The sequence below is a fragment of the Peromyscus leucopus genome, chromosome 12 (assembly GCF_004664715.2).
Source record: "Peromyscus leucopus breed LL Stock chromosome 12, UCI_PerLeu_2.1, whole genome shotgun sequence".
Lineage (NCBI taxonomy): Eukaryota > Metazoa > Chordata > Mammalia > Rodentia > Cricetidae > Peromyscus > Peromyscus leucopus.
Genome location: NC_051073.1, coordinates 61,796,430 through 61,815,594, shown reverse-complemented (window position 1 = coordinate 61,815,594; position 19,165 = coordinate 61,796,430). Strand labels below are relative to the sequence as shown.

Genomic DNA, 19,165 nt, shown 5'->3' with positions numbered 1-19,165 from the left:
AAATCAAGCTATAAATGTGTTAAGCTCCACCAGAAATCCTTAGAACCTTGCTTACAGAATACTGTTTTGTTGACTTTAAGGTCTAGCCTGGCTTTAAGGTTAGGTTGATGAGGGAAATTTTTTTTTTTAACCTTAAAAATTATTTCACTTTTAATGGTTTTTAGATGGGAAAAATGTGAAGTAGGATATGTTTCCCCTTGGCATATTTGATCTCTTTTTAACTCCTTTGACTTTCTTTCTTTTTATTTATTTATTTATTTATTTGGTTTTTCGAGACAGGGTTTCTCTGTGTAGGTTTGCGCCTTTCCTGGATCTCGATCTGTGTAGACCAGGCTGACCTCGAACTCACAGAGATCCACCTGCCTCTGCCTCCCGAAGTGCTGGGATTAAAGGCGTGCGCCACCACCGCCCGGCTCCTTTGCCTTTCTTGACAGCTTGCCAAGTTTTAAAGGCTGACTGGGAATGTGGTAAGTGGAGCCAGCCAGATGCAGATTTGGTTTCTGGTTCTGCCACTTAGCAGATGGTGGCTGCGGGTCATCACTGAAACGCTCCGTGTTTTGGCTTCCCTGAAGCAGCGCACTGTCTTTCCCAGTGGGGATAGCCACAGGACAGCGACAGCAGCAACAACAAGACGAGACCTACTTCTCTGTCAGCCTTGTGCGAGAGCCAGGCAAGGCAGTGAGGAATTAAGACATAATCCACAGGGTAAGAAAGCGTTTGTGGCGACTGAGCAAGAATGGCCTCCTTAGCGTCTGTTCGGATACTTGGTCCCCAGTTGGTGTCATTGTTTGGGAAGGATTAGGAGGTGTGGCCTTGTTAGAGGAGGTGTGTCATTGCTTGTGGGCTTTGAAGTTTTCAACGGTCTTTACCATTCCTAGTTAGCTTTCCACCTTGCGCTTTGTGGAGCAGGATGTAAAGATCTCAGCTACCACGCTGGCACCATGCCTGCCTGCCTGCCTGCCGCCATGCTCCCCACCATGATGGCCATGGGCTCTGACCCTCTGACACTGTAAGCCCCCCCCCCAATAAACTCTTCTATACATTGCCTTGGTCATGGTGTCTTATCACAGCAATAGAGAAATAACTAAGGCAGTGCTGAGTCAACAGTAGCCACTTCCGGGCTCCCCGCGCCCTTTGGTAACAAGAAGTGATCGAACTCTTTAGGGTGCAGTGAGTCATTTGAGATACATCTCAGGAAATGCCCATGTCAAGGCGTGTGATCCAGGGTACGGATAACTCAGCTGAAACCTACACACATAACTCGTCCTCGTTTTTCTCCTCTAGCTTGTGCCTTGCTGTGAGACTCTTCGACTTCCTTGGCAGGAGAAACAGATGGAGGCCCTGGAAGGCTCCCCTGCCTCCCTCTGACCTCCTAGGTGTGAGTCGAGAGAAGACAGAGCAGAGAGGAATAGCATTGGGTTCATTACGTGCAACTCCCAGAGGCCCTTGGAACAAGTTAGGAGGGATTCGCAGCAACGCTGCTCCAAACCCACAAAGCATCAGCCGCCCCACCCGTCTTGGGCTGTTCCCTAGTCTGCATCCTTCCTAGACCAGAGACTCAACATCTCAATTGCCTGGACAAGGAGGGTTCCACCAGCAGTCCCTACCGACCACTACAGGAGACCCACAGCAGAGCAAGATTCAGCTCGTGGTTCTGCTCAGGCCTGGCTTCTCACACATCTTCTGTGACAGTCACATCCAACAGAGCACCGTTGTGTGTTCTCACAGCTCTGTCTAGTGTATGATTCCTAGCATTTCCCATGCCATAGTTAAAGTATTATTTATCTCTTGGTCTTTTTTGTTTGTTTGATTTTTGAGGCAGGGTTTCTCTGCGTAGCTCTCTCTGGCTGTCCTAGAACTTACTTTATAGACCAGGCCGGCCTCAAACTCACAGAAATCCACCTGTCTCTGCCTCCCCAGTGCTGGGATCAAAGGCATGTGCCACCACTGCCCAGCTATTTCTTGTTCTTAACTGTTGGACTTACGGCCTCAAAGGATAAGAGCTATGTCTTTCTATATTTATTATCTAGATAATCTGTCATTCCTGGAATATCTTGGAGGGAAAATTCTACCACGAAAGAATAGGGTAGTGTTGTGGCTATTGATTTGTAGACAAACCCCTCTCATTCCAACTCCACTCCTGTCCATCAGCCTTCTACTAGTAAACCCTTCTTAAATGTCAGCCAAGCCTGAGAGCACACAATAGGGATAAAACGAAAATGCAAGTGAGAAATGAGCACAGATTACAGCTAGGGGAAAGAAATAAGTTCTGGTGATCTAGTCTATAGTATGGTGACTATAGTTAACAATATGAACTGTTAATGCATTTCAAATAGCTAGAGAAGTTTTTTAAAAAATGTTTTTATCACAAAGAAATGATGGATGTTTAAGGTGATGGATATATTAACATCCTGATTTGATGATCACACAGTGTATATATGCAATGAAACACTGTACCCCACAAATATAAAAAAAAAAACGAAATAAAACTTAGAAAAATACGGAAAAGTGGAGTGAGAAGATGTGGGTTCAAGGCCCATTTCTCCAACCATACTTTTGTAGAGCTAACTTTAAAGACCTTCTCTAGTCTTGATTGTCTAGTCTGTAGAATGGCACCTACATTTATATAAAACAGGAGGCGAAAGAGCATATGGCTCATGTAGCCCTTTGTACACCATAAATCACGGTGCAAAACGTGACTCTTTTCCCATTAATTGCAGGCAATGGATAACCCAGGCAGAGGCGGACCACACTAGAGATATGATCCCTGTACTCACAGTTCCAAAATCAGGATGTAGGACGTGGGGGACTCGTAGGTGTCGTGGAGAGTGACGTACTGGGGATGCTGCAGGTGCTGAAGCAGGGCAGCCTCATGGGCAGCCTGCTCCTTCTTCTTCATTTTTTTGCTCACAAATTTCACAGCAACATCCTTGCGGGTAGCTTTGTGAATGCATTTCTTTACAATAGAGAAACGGCCTCTGAGAGACAAAAGGGGAAAAAGTTTACCAAGGTCCACCAGTCAGCAGGGCGTCATTTGCCAGAATATGTTATAGGGTATGTGTGCATGCTCAAGCATACTCGTGTGCGCATGCACGTGAACATGCTCACTGGAATCGCCAAGACAGTAACATCTTACAGGTTGAGTGTCCCTAATCCAAAAATCCAAAATCCAAAATGCCCTAACATCTGACACCTTTTGAGTGCAGACATGAGAACACCGTGGAAAGTTCCATACCTGACTTCACATGATGAGTGACAGTTAAAATGCAGGTTCACTAGACATAGCAGAGCTGTGCGTGAAATATGGGCACATTTTTTTGGACTTGGGTTCCCTCCTAAAGACATCTCACTGTGTACATGTACACGTTCCTCAAAATCCTTAGTGCAAAAATATTTCTGGCCCCAAGCATTTGAAGAAGCGCTGTCAAGCAGTATTAGACATCTTTCTGGGCCTGGAGGGATAGGTTAGGACCTGGGTTGGATTTCGAGCATCCAGTTCCAAGGTATCTGACACCTTCTTCTGGACTCTTCAGACACCAGACCCACATGAGATGCAGGTATATACACGCAGGCACTTAGCCGTACTCATGAAATAAAAACAAAAGAGAGCGCTTTCCTTCTGGGACCAGTGGTTTGGCTCAGTGGATAAGGCACCTGCTGTCTGAAGAGATAGGCCTAACAGTCTGAGCTTGGTGCCTAGAGTTCACAGAAAATCAGGAGAGCACCGATTCCACAAACTGTTCTCTCACCTCCACACAGGGGCACGTGTGCACACACCCCACATAATACATACACATACATCCTAAATATAACAAAATAAAAAGAAAGCCTTCCTTTTATACTTTTAATTATAATAATATATATTTTTTTAAAAGCCAACTCTCCTTCCTCAGCATCCTAGGGTTCTTTGAGATGCCAAATGTCAACTAGAATATTTTTTTTAGTCAAGTTATTTTTATGCCATTTTGAACAGTACAAATGGGTTTATTTTCTTTTCCAAGAAGAATATACTTCCATACACAATGATGGAGCTGGAGAATGGCTCAGTAGTTAAGAGCACCGTTGTTCTTACAGAAGACCAATGTTCAGTTCCCAGCACGCATGTGGTAGCTCATAACTATCCTATCTCCAATTCCAGGAGATCCAACATCCTCTTCTGGTCTCTGCAGGGACCAGGCATGTATGTGGTGCTCAGATATACGTGCAGGCAAAATAGTCATACATATAAATAAAATTCATTTAAAAAAGAAAGTAAAGCCGGGTGGTGGCGCACGCCTTTAATCCCAGCACTCGGAGCAGAGCAGCGGATCTCTGTGAGTTTGAGCCAGCTGGCTACAATGAGCTCAGAAAGGCAAACCTACACAGAGAAACCTGTCTCGAAAAAAAAAAAAAAAAAAAAAAAAAAAAAAAAAAAGAAAATGAATACATGAAACTTTCAAAATTCTCCTTTATTTTTATTTTATGTGTATGGCTATTTTGCTTACATTTATGTCTGTGCATCATGTGTGTGCCATGCTCCCAGAGGCTAGAAGAGAGTGTTAGAACCCTTGGGACTAGAGTCACAGATGGTTGTGAGCTGCCATGTGGGTGCTAGGAATTGAATCCATGTCCTCTGGAAGAGCAGCCAGTGCTCTTAGCCACTAAGCCTGAATACATAAGACTTTTTTTTTTTTTTTTTTTTTTTACAAAATTTTGGTATGTTTTACCCACAGAGGAAGTCTGAACAAGTTCTTTGACCACAGTGCAATGAAATTAGAAATGAGTAACAAAATATAATTTAAAATCTCATACATATTAAAGCATTTTATGTAATTTGTAACCCATTATAGTTGGCTCAAAAACTAAACTATAGTTAAAAAAAAAACCTAGAAACAATGATAATGAAAATATCATATATCAGGGCTGGAGAGACGGCTCAGAGGTGAAGAGCACTGGATGCTCTTCCAAAGGTCCTGAGTTCAATTCCCAGCAACCACATGGTGGCTCACAATCATGTATAATGAGATCTGGTGCCCTCTTTTGGCATGTAGACAGAACACTGTATATGTAATAAATAAATAAAACTTAAATAAAAGAGAAAATATCATATATCAAACTTGGGACATGTAGCTAAAATTACATTTTTAGGAAAAATTGGAGTCTTAAAATCTTATATTAGAAAATGAAAGGCTAAGAGTGGATGAGGCTAGCTTCCAACTTAGTTAAAGAAAAAGAATAATAGAAAAGTCCCAGGAACACACTAGCTGTTTTCCATCTACAGAGAGAATGCATCTACACAAGATAGAAACATCAGCTGGGACAGTGGTGGTACACACCTTTAATCCCAGCACTCGGGAGATAGAGGCAGGCGGATCTCTGTGAGTTCAAGGCCAGCCTGGTCTACAGAGCGAGTTTCAGGACAGCCAGGGATACACAAAGAAACACTGTCTCAAAAATCCATTTTTTTTTTTTTAAAAAAAGAAAGACCAACAAAACCAAACTGATCATTCTTCTGTTGAGAGGTGGCTGGTATCCTTCCTTACCTGCCAATCTCGTTCAGTTCAGTATAAGCAGAATCAAAATTCTCCTTCCAAGAAATGGTGGCACCATCAGCAGCTGCATCTTTGGGAGAGGGAGAATCCACAAGTGACATTGTAGATGTCACATGAAAAGAAAGCAAAGCTTTACAAAGACAATCCAGCATAATAAGCCAAGGGAAATAGCCCATTCCTATGACAAATATGGAGACCTCCCAGTGGGAAAAGGCTGTGATGCTCTGGAATGTTATTTTTAAAATGTCTGAGGGGAACTGATATGGGAGGGTCAGACAGACACTCTCTGTCAGCTCCTCAAACAAAGGGAGAACACGGGACACGATCAGAAATGTAGCGTCACAGAACGATAGAGAAAACGTAGAAAGGGGGAATGAGAGCACTTTGAAGAAGGAGAAAAGCCAGTGAAAATGAGGATCACGGAGGACGCAGAGAGAATGAACAAGCTGAATGTCACAGAAGAAAAAAGGAAACACTTGTGAGCAAAGCCTTCTAGAGATTTCTCTGCCTGGCACCACTGTCCTCAGCCTTGGGCAAGTTTACCCTGTATATGGGATAATTCAACTTCATCCACAATTGGTTCTTGTGGGTGATTTGGAGATTCAGCTTGACCTTGTATGACGTGTTAATTCTCTTCACACACACACACACACACACACACACACACACACACACACCCATAGGGATTTGTATTGTCTGCTGGGGATCCGTCCGGTCTTAGAAGTAACAGAACAAAAATGGTGGCCATCCCAAGCCACACTGAGTTGGTGGCTTGGAAAGAAGGGAACCCATATCAGCAACTCAATGTTTTAGACTCCACACTGGTCAGTCACCTCAGCTCTCCCAGAACCTGAGCTGGTGACATGCCCACAATGAATTTTGAGGATGTATGGATGGATCCAGGGCCAAGGTTTTCCACGCCTGTGAGGTTTTCTCACACGCCTGTGAGAACAAGTCAAGGTCACTGGCAGGCACTGTCTGGGCTGGCCATGACCTGAGACTGCGGGCATTTTTGGCCAAGGCCCTATGGGGACTCTAGACTTCCTTGAACCCACAGGGACACAAGTCTGCTGCTTTCTTAGTAGGGTGACACTCCCACCCTTTCCTGTCTTGTCCTCAGCATACACACGTCACTTCTGTGCACTGCCTAGAGTGTCACCAATGGGTATCTCTTCAGACCAGCAAATTTCCTCTTTTAAAATGCCTACAGGATCAAGACGGGCAGAGTAGGTGGGTCAGAGGGCAAGGTGGGCAAAATATCCATTTCTAGTTAGTTACATATATGTCTTAGTCAATTTCTATTTTATGGAGATAAAACAGATCCATGTTGGAAACTAAATTCTGGAAGCGGGGGTGGTGTGTGTGTGTGTGTGTGTGTGTGTGTGTGTGTGCAAATATCAGCGTTTCATCTGGTAGTGTATTCCTCTCGTTTTAAGTTGCTAGCACATCTCTCTGTTTTACAGAGGCCTGCCAGAGGCACCCAGGGGAAAACAGACTGTCAATTCCATAAGAGGTCTGAGAGAAGGGCCAGAGCCAGAAAGCACCCTGGGACACAGGTCTCTCCTGCCTGTCCCTCGAGTTCCCCCGAGGAACCCCAAAATGCCGAGGGCCAGCAATGGTGGTAGAGCTAATGTTGGCTCCGATAGACCTCCTGGAGACACTCCATCGGTCTCTCAGAGGTGACCTGATGGAAGCTGCCATGCAGCCCCAGGTCACCTCCCGTGGGGGTCAGAGAGGCCGATGATTTTTTGACTAGCATGCTTTTGCTGGCTGGCGGTCCGGACCTTGCTGGGACTCACCGTACTCTGGAAGGCGCACAAACTCCGAGGCTTCACTGGGAAGGCTGATTCCCCAAGGGTTGCTGGCACTGACCCGGAACTGATAAGGGCATCCAGGACTAAGGTCTTCAATGACGAGGTAAGTGTCCAAGGTCGAAGCGACAGACTGCTGCCAGACCTGGGAACCTAGGGGCGCAGTTCCAAGGAAAAGGAGAGAGTTTAAGAGACATTGTTTCAAAGGCCTTCAGCAAACAAGGATGGGAGAATGGACAGAATCAGTTCAAAGAACAGTGTGGTCGTTGTCAGGCTCTGAAAGTCCGCGGTCCAATGTTGGGGGGGGGGGTTAGGCCCAGTTTCCTAAATAACATTAAATGAAGGCTGTGCAAGAAGTTGGCCTATGAACTCCATCCCATCTCAAACGTGCACATTGAAGACCTAGCTCCAACTCTACATGGGAACGTGTGGCAGCTTGATCGGGCTAGAAGAAAATACAAGTCAGTAACCAAAGGAGAGAAAACATGCCCCTGGAAACTGAAACAAAATTGAGCATGAATGGGAGCATATGTGCATGTGAAAATACTCCAGGGCATGGCACAATTCTTTCACTCTAGCTACAGTTCACAGAAACCCGGCGGAGAAGGGGGCACTGATCTTACTGGACGGAGGAAGAGGGAGGGCCTCAGAAACACTAAGCGGTTTGTCTACGAGGCTTAGATTCCAAGAGAACACGGACATGAGTGAAGCAGGTCCCCAGGCTCAGCGTGACACCCACGCTGGCCCTCCACACCCTGCTGCAGGCAGCTTCAGAAACAGGCGGAAATAAAGAGTCTCATAACGGCACAGCTCCCGATTCACAGGGAGAAGAATGAAGATAATGATAGTAACGGAAAGCAGTGGGGGGCAAGCGGGGGTGGGAGGGTGGGGGCGGGCATGGGGTGGTGGGGGTGGGCAAGCAGGGGGTGGGCAAGCAGGTGCTTTCCCTTCAATTGGGTAAGTCGGGATGTGGTTCGGAGCTGTGTTACGACAAGCACCAACTGCCTGGAAGCACTTTTTAAAACATTATTATTATTATTGTTGTTGTTATTATTTATTATGATGATTTTATTATTACCGAGACAGGGTCTCACTATGTAGCCCTAGCTGACCTAGGTCAGTCACTCTGTAGACCAGGTTTGGCTTTGAACTCAGGGAGAATCACCTGCCAATACCTTCCGAGTGCGAGTTAGGACCCAAGGCGTGCACCACCACACCTGGCTTAAACTAATTAACTAACTCCCTCCCTCCCTCCCTCCTTCCTTCCTTCCTTCTTTCCTCACGATTAAAGATCATGTATGTATACATGCTATAGATTTTATCTGGTGGTGGAGGGGTAGAGCTCTGACCATCCTACTACGGTTTCTGTTCTGGGAGAAAAACCACAGACTAGCCAGAGCCCCCTATTAACTACCGCCTTGTGTTTCTTTACGCTTTAGCTTCCTGTCTGTAAAATGGGCTCTGTTGCCACCCCCCCCCTCCCTCCACCCCATCTGTGTGATTGAGCAGGGTAAGCAGGACAATGCAGTGAAAACACATTGCCCCCTAGTGGCTGCCCCGGGGAGGTTTCCCTGTGGACCGGCAGGCAGCTGCAGCCCGGCCCCAGGCTTCTGCGCTAAGCTCCCAGGGTGCACAAAGCCAGGCTGATTGCGGTGAACTGGAGGATATATATGAAGTCTCAGGTTAGACCTCCCGAGGAGAGGCAAACACAGAAGAAGAGCAGCGCTACACACCTTCCTCGCGGTACTCCACCGTGTACCCCGAAATCGTGCAGTTCCCGGTGCTGACCGGGGGCAGCCAGCGGAGGATGACGGAGGTGCAGCTCCTCTCCTGGGCGATGGGGCGGTTGGGGGCTGCGGGAACACCTGTGGAGACAGACAGCAGGGCGGGGCCGCTTCTCAGAACTCGAGTTGCACATCACAGTAGCACGGAGCACTAGAAACATGCAAACCTGACTCAAATCTGGCGCATAACCTTGTCCAAGTAGCGCACCTTTCTCCAGGCCCAAGAGAGGCCTAGAGATGGGACCTGAGATGGGTCCTGCGGCCCGACAACCTCCTTCAATTAAACGCCACACACGGGGAAAGCTGGTCAGGAACCACACTGGAGGATTGAGTAGGAGCTCTTAGGCATGTTGCTCTTCCCATCGGCCTGGGTTTTGCTTTAGAATTTGACGAGGGATCTTTCTTCCCACGAGGTCAGGGTCTCAGGGTGCCTGGTCATTCTCACTTAAAATGACCAATGTGAATTCTTGGAGGCAGGAATAGGGGAGGGAGAACGCGGGCAGCCAGGGAAGTGGGGAGGAGGAATCTGGAGTCATTGTTCAATAGGAACAGATGATGAGAGAGTTATGTGGATGGGTGGCGGTGGTGACCACAAACCAGTGGGTGTGTCCTCAGTGCCACTGAGTTCTCCGCTTAAAAGTGGTTGAGATGCTAAGTTTTATTGTTGTGTTTTTGCTATAGTTAAGGTTTAACTTTAAAATAGTGTGTGTGTGTGTGTGTGTGTGTGTGTGTGTGTGTGTGTGTGAGAGAGAGAGGGGGGGGCACTAGCGCACACAGCATACCTTGCACCTTAACTGTGGCCGACGTGGACGCAGCGCCGTGGTCGTTTGTTGCTATGCAGGTATAAATCCCGCTGTCTTGGGGCATCAGGTTGCAGATCTTGAGGGTGATATCTCCAGAATCACTAGGACATTAAATGGATCTCCTTCAGACTCCAGTGAGGAGACAGTTGAGGGACAGGTAAGATGCCACCCGCTTGGTTCATGGTGCCCAGACATGAGAGTACATGCCCCCAGTTCACCTACCTCTATCCACAAGGCTAGCCATTTATGAATTTAGGTTCCGTTCATTTCATTTGAGGAGGGTGACAGGAGGTGTGTGCGTACTTCGTTGCACTATTCAATTAAGTTCTCTATTCTTCTTCTTTTTTTTGGGGGGGGTTCTTTTTTAAGATTTATTTATTTATTTATTTATTTATTTATTTATTTATTTATTTATTGTGTTCATACAATATTCTGCCTGCATGAAAGCCTGCAGGCCAGAAGAGGGCACCAGATCTCATTATAGATGGTTGTGAGCCGCCATGTGGTTGCTGGGAATTGAACTCATGACCTCTGGAAGAGCAGCCAGTGCTCTTAACCTCTGAGCCATCTTTCCAGACCTTTTTTGGTTTTTCAAGACAGGGTTTCTCTGTGTTAGTTTTGGTGGCTGGCCTGGATCTCACTCTGTAGACCAGGCTGGCCTTGAACTCACAGAGATCTATCTGGCTCTGCCTCCCGAGTGCTGGGATTAAAGGTGTATGCCATCCCCGCCTGGCTAAACTCTCTATTCTTAATTTACTATGTGAGGAAAATATTTTCTGGCTGTTCTCTTTGCCCAAATTTGTGTAAATATAAGGAATAGAATAGGAATAATAGATGAATTAAAAATAAATAACACCCTATAGCCTACTGGTTTACAATGTCATTATGAGTACATTACACAAGTAGCCTTGTGCTGAAATAGCTTCAATCTCAAAGTCAGTAACAAATGATAAAACAGACTAAATAATGGAAAGGTTTACATATTTCAAGTCTTACACGTGGGATCCCTAAAATGATTAAGTAGGTGCCTGGGGAGATGACTCTATGGACAATGTGCTTGTTGTACAAGCATCAGCATCTGAGTTAGTGACAGGTTGGGTGCAGCGTGTGCCTGTGACCCCAGAACTGGGTGGGTTGGAGAGCAGGCAGATCCAGAGACTACTGGCTAGCCAGTCCAGCTGAAACAGTAAACTCCAGGTAAAAAGCAAGAGATGAAGACACTTGAAGTGGACCTCTGGTCTCCAAGTGCACATGTCTAGGTGAGCAAACACACTCATACACACATGTACACACTCACAAAGTGATCCAAGGAAGGGTAAATTCCCCACCTAAATGGTAACTTTCTCACTTGCCCCAGAATGGGGTTCAGAAACACCTCATGGAAGGAACTGCTCTGAAAGAGTTAAATTACAGGGAAGTCAGTCCTCTCTCTCTGTGGTGTTTTGAATGAGGATGGCTCCAATAGGCTCATAGATTTGAATGTTTGATCCCTAGTTGGTGGAACTGCTTGGAAAGGATTAGAAGGTGTGGCCTTGTTGGAGGAGGTGTGTCCCTGAGGGTGAGCTTTCAGGTTTCAAAAGCCACACCAGGCCCAGTCTCCATCTCTCTGCCTCTTGCTTGTGGATCAGATGTGAGCTCTCAGCTACTGCTCCAGAGCCATGCCTGCCTGCCTGCTGCCATGCTCCCTGCCATGAGGGTCATGGATTCTAGTACCCTCTACAAGGTAGTAGAGCTTCCAAATGGAGCTTTTATGAGCTCCAAATCGAATGCTTTGTCCTATAAGTTTCCTTGGTCATGGTGTCTCTTCACAGCAACAGAAAGGTAACTAACTAACACAGCATCCCTGGAGGTGTGACATGTTCTGAGATCTTCATGGTCAAACAATGACCCTCATACCTGAGCAGTTGCTCAGGTCCATGAAGTTTTATGACCTGACCAGGCATCTCTTCTGGAACTACCATAGAAGGCACCACCCCCTCCTCTAGCACACACACACACACACACACACACACACACACACACACACACACACACCACTCACAAACAATTTAAGCCAATCAATGAAATGTGCGTGATTCTAGGCATTTCCTAAGTGACAGATGAGCCATTAGAGTTTAGTATTGCTTGTCCACTGTAAGCAGCAATGCCCAGTGATGCTCAGAGTTCCTGTGGGGGTGGGGGACAAGTTAGAATGGCTGGGAGGCTGCCAATCAAGCAGAGTTTTAGTGTGGAAGCACCTTACATTTTGGAACGCGCCTTCCCCCACTTCTCGTAAAATAGTTCTTAGGTAAGGAATGAATCACATCCCTATCTCTAAGCTTCCTGATGGGCATGAAGCATTCCAGGGTGTTAGTCAGCTTTCAGTACTTCTGACAGATCTCCCTGGGGGTCCTTGACAGACTGATCATCTAATAAGGGTGGCTAAAAGGCAGGGGCCCCAGGAACATTTTATATCTATGGTTCAGGCTTGGCCTGTGATTTAAAGGACAATGCTGTATTTGTTTACTGTAGGTCCAGCACAGAGTGTTTCTAGATGGTTCCTGTTAGCCTCAGGTGTGTCCATCTGGTGCTGGGCAGCACACACAATGCACGCTGGCACTAAACCAGAAGCTCAGGCTAAGGGGCCAGCTGCAGAATGGACAGCTGAGGCTGTGCCCAAGACTTGAACACCGGATGTTCTGATATGGGAAGCTGAGCCACCCATGTTTTTAACTCAGTCTCTCTCCTGATCAAGGCCAAGTGTGTGATCTGGAATAAACACTAGGACAGAACTTTGGGGGTGACCAGTAATCTGGAGAGAATGTCACCCAGAATCCAGCCTCCGGGTGCTCTGGGCTCAGGTGCTGTGTGATCCACTTACCAGGAGGAGATGGTGTATGTGGCTGAACTGTTGTCAGTGTCTAGGATGTTCTGGTCTGGACCCTTCCAGGTGATGGTGGGCTTCGGCCGCCCACAGACTTTGCACTGTAGTATCACCGTGTCTCCAAGCAAGCAGGTCACATCTACCAAGGGCACAAGGAATTCTGGGGCCACTGCAATTGAATGGATACACATTCACATTACTCACAACAGATTTATAATAGTAGCCATTTTAGATGTAATACTCTCACCCCCAGAGACGGACATCATGATTCCAATGACCCTCAAGTCTACCATTGTCTAATCAGTGTGCACTTCTCTTTATGAGAAACTCACTCTGTAGACGAGGCTGGCTGCAAACTCAGACAGATCTGCCTGCCTCTGCCTCCCAGTGCTGGGATTGAAGGCGTGCGCCACCACGGCCACCTTTGTGCCCCTCTATTTTACGGCAAAATTAGAAACAGGGCAGAAGAGGAGAAAGCTCCATGATGGCATAATGCAAAGGTAGCACTTGAGAACATTTCGCTAAACAGTCTTTGGGCTTTACACAAACATATTTTTCCTTTATTCAGTCAAAACAGAAACCCCCTTCACATATTACATGCTTCACTCTTCACTTAACAGTTTATCTTAATTAATTATCTTAATTAATACAGAGGCACATCACCATTACTCTAAGTCCCTCCCTTAAAGCCAGATATAATTTATGTAGCCGAGCCCCACATTCTCAATTCTATCCCCTTTAAAAACTCACCTTCTTGGATGAAATTTGGATTTAAGATCTGAAAAACACACACAAAAGAACAGAAAAATTGCTTGAGGCTTTCCAGCTCAGAGAAAATAATAGACTTTCCCCGAGTCAAAAGCAAGGACCGGTTGGGGCAATGCCACCAGGAGCCCACCCTGTCCCTGGGCTGTTGTGGATGACCACAGTCATAGACACCCTCTTCACCACCAAAGGACACAGGATTACTTCCGGTCTAAGGTGGCCACTGGGCAGGCTGTGGCCACCGTTCTCCCTTCCTTCCTGATGCCCTTTCTTCCACACCCCTCCCAGTCGACATGCCCTCAATCAATACCATAGCAACGGTTTCCCCCACAAATTTCTGGCAGAAACAAAAGACATGGGAGCGAGCCAGCAGGGGCACTGAAGTGAACCTCCCCAGTGGCTTCCTCCCAGAGGTCCCTTTCCATCCCTATTTGGCATTAACCAGAGCTTCCTGGTTGAAGTAAAAGCAGTAGTGCCCAACTGTCTATCTGGTCCCAGTCCCACCTCTGTGGCCCTGGTCCCCACAGGGGATGGACAGACTCCTGAGGTTTGTGCTACTCAAGGGAGCAAAGGAAGATTCAAGCCCATCAAATGATTTCTCGGGTTCCATGGCTGGTCTGAGGAGAAAGTGGCAGTCCACGTAATGTGCCCTGCATGTCCCAGAACACCTAGATCGTCTAAAGGAGGTCACTCTAGCCTTTCTGGAAAGTTATCCATTCTCAAGAGGCTGCTCACTGTGGTCTGCGCCCACCCGCCGCTTTGTATCGCCTCTCCCTAGTCACAGGCAAGTCCAGATCATAAGAATCTGGCTTGTGAAAAGGCTCAAGCTTTGGTAAAACGAGGAAGTTGTCACCTGTTCGTTCTATGTGGCCGCATGCTCTCTACTTAGTACTGATTAGTATTAATTTCCTTCACTATCAAATGGAAAAGAAATTAACACCTAGTGTGCCTTGCTATCACAAAGATAAGTACAGTTTTATATGCCAAGTGCTAGCCTGGTGCTTGATGAGTGAGGAGGTCTCGGTTTCTATTCAGACAAAGATGTGACGTTCTAACTGCCTTGCTTGTGCTGAGCAGTCTGGGGTTAAGGTAGACCTCTACTACTCGGTCATGCAAAATTTTTTCCTTCTACCTGGGGTGGAAGACTCACTTGCCTTCCAGAAAGAAAAGCACGTGGGTGGGTGGCGCTCCCAGTATCTGTCCCTGCCTCCTGTGAGCACACTCAGTTTCTGTGCGCTCTCATACAGAGGGATGTGCAGGAGCCCTCTGGAAAGATGCTATTTCCTTCTGGGGGTTCCCCTTTGCACACTGCCTGCCCGTCGACACACAGGTTTTCCACGACATGGGCTGTAGGTACCCTGGCAATGCTAATCCTGGAACTGTGTGGAAGGAGACTCCGGCTTATGCAGTCCCCTCCATTAGTCTGAAAATGGCCAACTTCGAGAGGCACCCTGAGCTCCTTTAATTCAGTGGTCCCCACTCCTTGCCTGAGGTCATTTAAAGACAGAAATCAGTCAAGAGCTTCTGTGTGGATTGGGGTGAGGTAGTGTGCAGGCGTTTAGAGCAAGGAAGTGTGTACTGGGAACTATACCCACAGCTTTGTGTGTGTTCAGAAAGTATGATGCCCTACAACTTTGTAAATTGATTTACTTAAAATTTTGATATAAAGCCTTACCAAAATGTTGAGGGCAGACTTTTGAACTAGGGCTTCTTCTGCCTCAGCTTTCCGAACAGCTGGGGTTACAGGCATGTGCCATTACGTCTGGCTGGCATTTGAAGTACACACACACACACACACACACACACACACACACACACACACACACACACGTATTCATTCTTTGAGAACTGTATACATATATACTATTTATTTTGATCATATCACCCTACTCCCTCTTCAACTCTTCCAGGACTCCCTGCCATACCCCATTCCCAACGTCATCTCCTCTTTTCACAGGCCACTGAGTCCAATCAGTGTTGTCCATGTGCATGGGTCTGTGCAGGGCGGTCCTGGAGCACAGGCAGACGGCCAGGGGGCCATTTCCTGGGGACCACCGACTCTTCCCTACTTCAGCAGCCCTCAGTGGCCAAGGCTGCTCAGCTAAGAGTGGGTTTCGAGCCTTTCTCCCGTCTATGTTGGCCGTTTTGACTGGCTTGGTCACAGCCACCGCTGCTGTGAAATCATGAAGGCAATTCCGCCGCGTGCCCAGGAGACACTTTTTATAGCCATTTCCCTCAATGGCCCTGATCATCTTTCTGTTTCTCTTCTGCGGTGTTCCCTCGTGGGGGAGGGGCTGCGGTACAGAGTTCTCATTCAGGGTTGAGCACGCCACAGTTATTCCTGCTCAGAACCCTTACCAGCTGCGGGCCTCTGTATTAACTGTACCCTTTAAAGCCTCATTCAGGCAAATTACCAGGCAGCCTTGTTGAAGGACCAGTGGTGGATGATCTGGTCTGTGCAAAGAAACGGATCTTCCACCTGCAAGGTTCCAGCCCCTGAGACTTTTGTAGATGAGTGACACATGCAAGGATGTTGTAAGTAAAGCTATTTATTGAGTCTCGCACCTAAGAGACCCCTGTGTGTGAGAGGGATGCAAAACTTTACTCAGCGCGATCAATGAACTACGACAGCACCAGCACCATGGCACCAGCAGGGGGCGCGAAAGAGGTCGTTCATTGATCAGCCTGGATTAGGCGAGGTAGGCGAAAAAGTTATTTGGCAGACAAGAGAAGAGGCTAAGAATATTTCCAGATATTGATGGTGATTACTCAGAGCTGGGCTTACAGGAGGCTTTTCTCTCCACTTAAGAAAGACTGGCTGATCTGTGTGTGGTTCTGTGGACACAGAAATCGAAGATATAGGCCCTACTTTCTGTATTTATTATAACAGCATATAGTGTTTCTCTTTTCTCTTCCCCGTCTCTCTTTTTCTTCCCCCTCTCCCTCAGGATATCGTTATGTAGCCCTGGCTATCCTGGAACTCGATATGTAGCTGGCCTCGAACTCACAGAGATCTGCTTGTCTCTGCCTTCCGAGTGCTGGGATTAAAGACGTGTGCCACCACCACCCAGCTTGGCTGCTATTCTTAAACAATGTGGGACTCAGTTGTCTGTACATTGAGGATTGTGATGCCAACATGGAAGGGTTGTGTGATGTCGGTAAAGATTTATGGAACCGACCCTTGGTTGGGTGGCGGTGCCAGGAGGGAACAAGGTGGACTGGCACACTGCCACCCACAGGCGTCAGTACAGTGGGGAAGGTGGGGTTCGGTGACATTTGCATTCTAAGTTTATGTACGGTGAGGACCAGCCCTCAACAGACAACGGAGCTCTGAACTCTGCTCCCTCCCCTTCCCCTGACTCAGTCAGGACTCTGGGGAGAAAGCCCCCTGAGGATGCTGCCCGACAGACTCTTTGGTAGCCCAGATTCCCCAGAGAGAAGGCTATGAAGTCCCTGCCAGCAGTCTCGTAGAGGGGACAAGGGAACACGTGGAAGGTGTATTTCACATATACTTGAGGCACGAGACACGGAACCCAGGATTTTGCACGCTAGGCAAGCACACCACCATGGAGCTGCCTTCTCAGATCCTAGCAAGAAAAGCCGAAGTGAGGCTTCAAAAGCCTGTACCGAGGCAGTATTTCTATGAGAACACACCCCAGCTGGCTGCAGAGAGGGTGTCTTACTCCTCTTTCTCATCATGGGAGCCCAGCTGTGTCATGGATGCTAGTGAATACACGCTCTGTTTAAAAAATGAGTATTCCTAATTAGGGTGTGGATTTAGTGGGAATGCTGGAGAGAAGCTTAGCTGTAGGTTCTTTATCTGGTAATATCAGCCCTGACCTGGGCAGCTTCATCTAAGCGGTAGAAACGTCTCACCAACACCTCCCCGGGATCCCGCAAAGCCCTGGAGGAAAACAGAGGCAGCATGACTGATCCCTGTCTCCTAAATGAGACAGGGAAGTGAAGTGTGAGGTCCTAAAGTGACAGAGGGCTGGCTATGGGCGTCTTTGATTAGCTCAGCACTCTGTCCATCACAGTGTAGAGTGCAGTGGGCGGTGCTTGGGGAAAGCACTGCACTTTGTCGTTGATGTCAAAGGCACACCCGCTCAGCTGGCTACCTCTGTCCCATTTCCTTCCAGTCCTCTATAAACTTCCAGCAGTGACTAAGAAGCAGGGCAAGGTCCACACCAATGCTTTTGCTAGCTGTAACTGTGGACCACAGCCCCAGATGATTCTTTCCTTGTCCTCTCTGAAGCAAATCCAGGTATGGACAGGAGACGGCCATGACACTGTTCTCTCTACGGCTCCCAGGCCCATGACTGATCGCATTCTTCATTATTATTGCCTCCAAATTTAGCACTGAACTTGGCGTGTGGTATTCTGTATTTGTCAAATCATTGCCAATTTTTAGTGGTTGGGATTCTAATTAAGGGGGAGATAAGATAAGAACACATCTTCCCCAGAAACTGGAATGCCTTTTGTTTTCTATAAATTGGGAATCCCATTGGTCAGTCCAAGTCCGTGATTCAGTCAATCGGTGGTCTTCCTTCCTCTGTGCTCTTTCAGAGGCTGGTAACCTTGGGGGCTCTGGTCACAAGCTGCTGTGTGTCATAGCATCTTATCTGTATTGCATATGCTCACCAGCCACCAGGTTGCAGATGGCACCCTTCTGTGTTTTATGTCCCTTCAATTGTTATCAATCACGGTGTTAAACACAGCCTCTTTTGTAGAATGGGTCAAAGTTTCTTTGAATCAGATTCACGGAGGTCACTCAATTACTGGACTGGAATTTGGGTCTCCTGGCTGTCTTGTCTAGTGACCATTGTTGGTACATGCAGGGATCTGAGGTTCTTATCCTAAGTCTCAGATGTTTCTTAAAATTGAATGTTTGCTTCTTTTCTTTACAAAGGTGGGCAGTTAACATAAAGTGACGGATGGGAAGCCGCGGAGAACTAAAATGTGAAATAGAAATGATGTTGTTCATACAAAATGCAGTCCCGCTCTGAGAGATGCAGGAGAGAGAGAATGCTGGGTAAAGTTGGGGTGTGTATGTGTGTGTGTGTGGGGGGGGTAGAGGCAGAGATGGAGTGCTGGGGTTCTGGTTTATATGAACAGCAGAGGGCAGCAAGTGACAGGGTTTCCTGAGGCCATAAGACCGAATCGCCAAAGCGGTTTAAGTTCCTTCTGATGTTTTCCTTCAAAATGGGACAGCAGCGAGGGCCAGGGGAAATGGTACAGGTAAAACCAACCATGATTGAATAACAAGCTGAGTTTGAAGAGAGCTCGCGCCTAGTTTTGCTTGCCGGTTAATGCCCAAGAGTCTGACTCCAAGAAAGAGGGTGTGTCTGTCTGGAAAACCATTTGTCAACTGAAAATGACCTGGCGTCCTTTTGTCCTAATCCCTCACCACCCAATCACAAAGTACATGCAAACGGCATACGAAGGACGCTAATGGATAGAGATGGCTGCAGGAAACTCAACCTGAATGCTCCGAACCATCTAGAGCTACCCCGAGTGAAACAATCCTCCACTCCACCCCTCCAAGCCTATTGGTTTTATGTTTGCTGCAAGTAAATCTGAGTGCAGGGAAGGAAGGGATTTAATTAAT

The 19,165-nt window shown here is 47.1% G+C and overlaps 1 protein-coding gene across 14 annotated transcripts in view; it reads right to left on the bottom strand.

The window, feature by feature from the left end:
- The window catches only part of Kalrn (kalirin RhoGEF kinase), a 607,498-nt gene that overhangs the window by 6,835 nt on the left and 581,498 nt on the right, over positions 1-19,165 (bottom strand). For all 14 annotated transcript variants that reach the window (XM_028886329.2, XM_028886335.2, XM_037209787.1 and 11 more), the window contains 7 exons: positions 13,543-13,570; positions 12,790-12,961; positions 9,909-10,030; positions 9,076-9,207; positions 7,331-7,495; positions 5,523-5,601; positions 2,778-2,978 (listed from right to left, as the gene is read on the bottom strand). In XM_028886329.2, the coding sequence (XP_028742162.1) occupies positions 2,778-2,978; positions 5,523-5,601; positions 7,331-7,495; positions 9,076-9,207; positions 9,909-10,030; positions 12,790-12,961; positions 13,543-13,570 (899 nt within the window). The remainder of the gene's footprint in view (positions 1-2,777; positions 2,979-5,522; positions 5,602-7,330; positions 7,496-9,075; positions 9,208-9,908; positions 10,031-12,789; positions 12,962-13,542; positions 13,571-19,165) is intronic.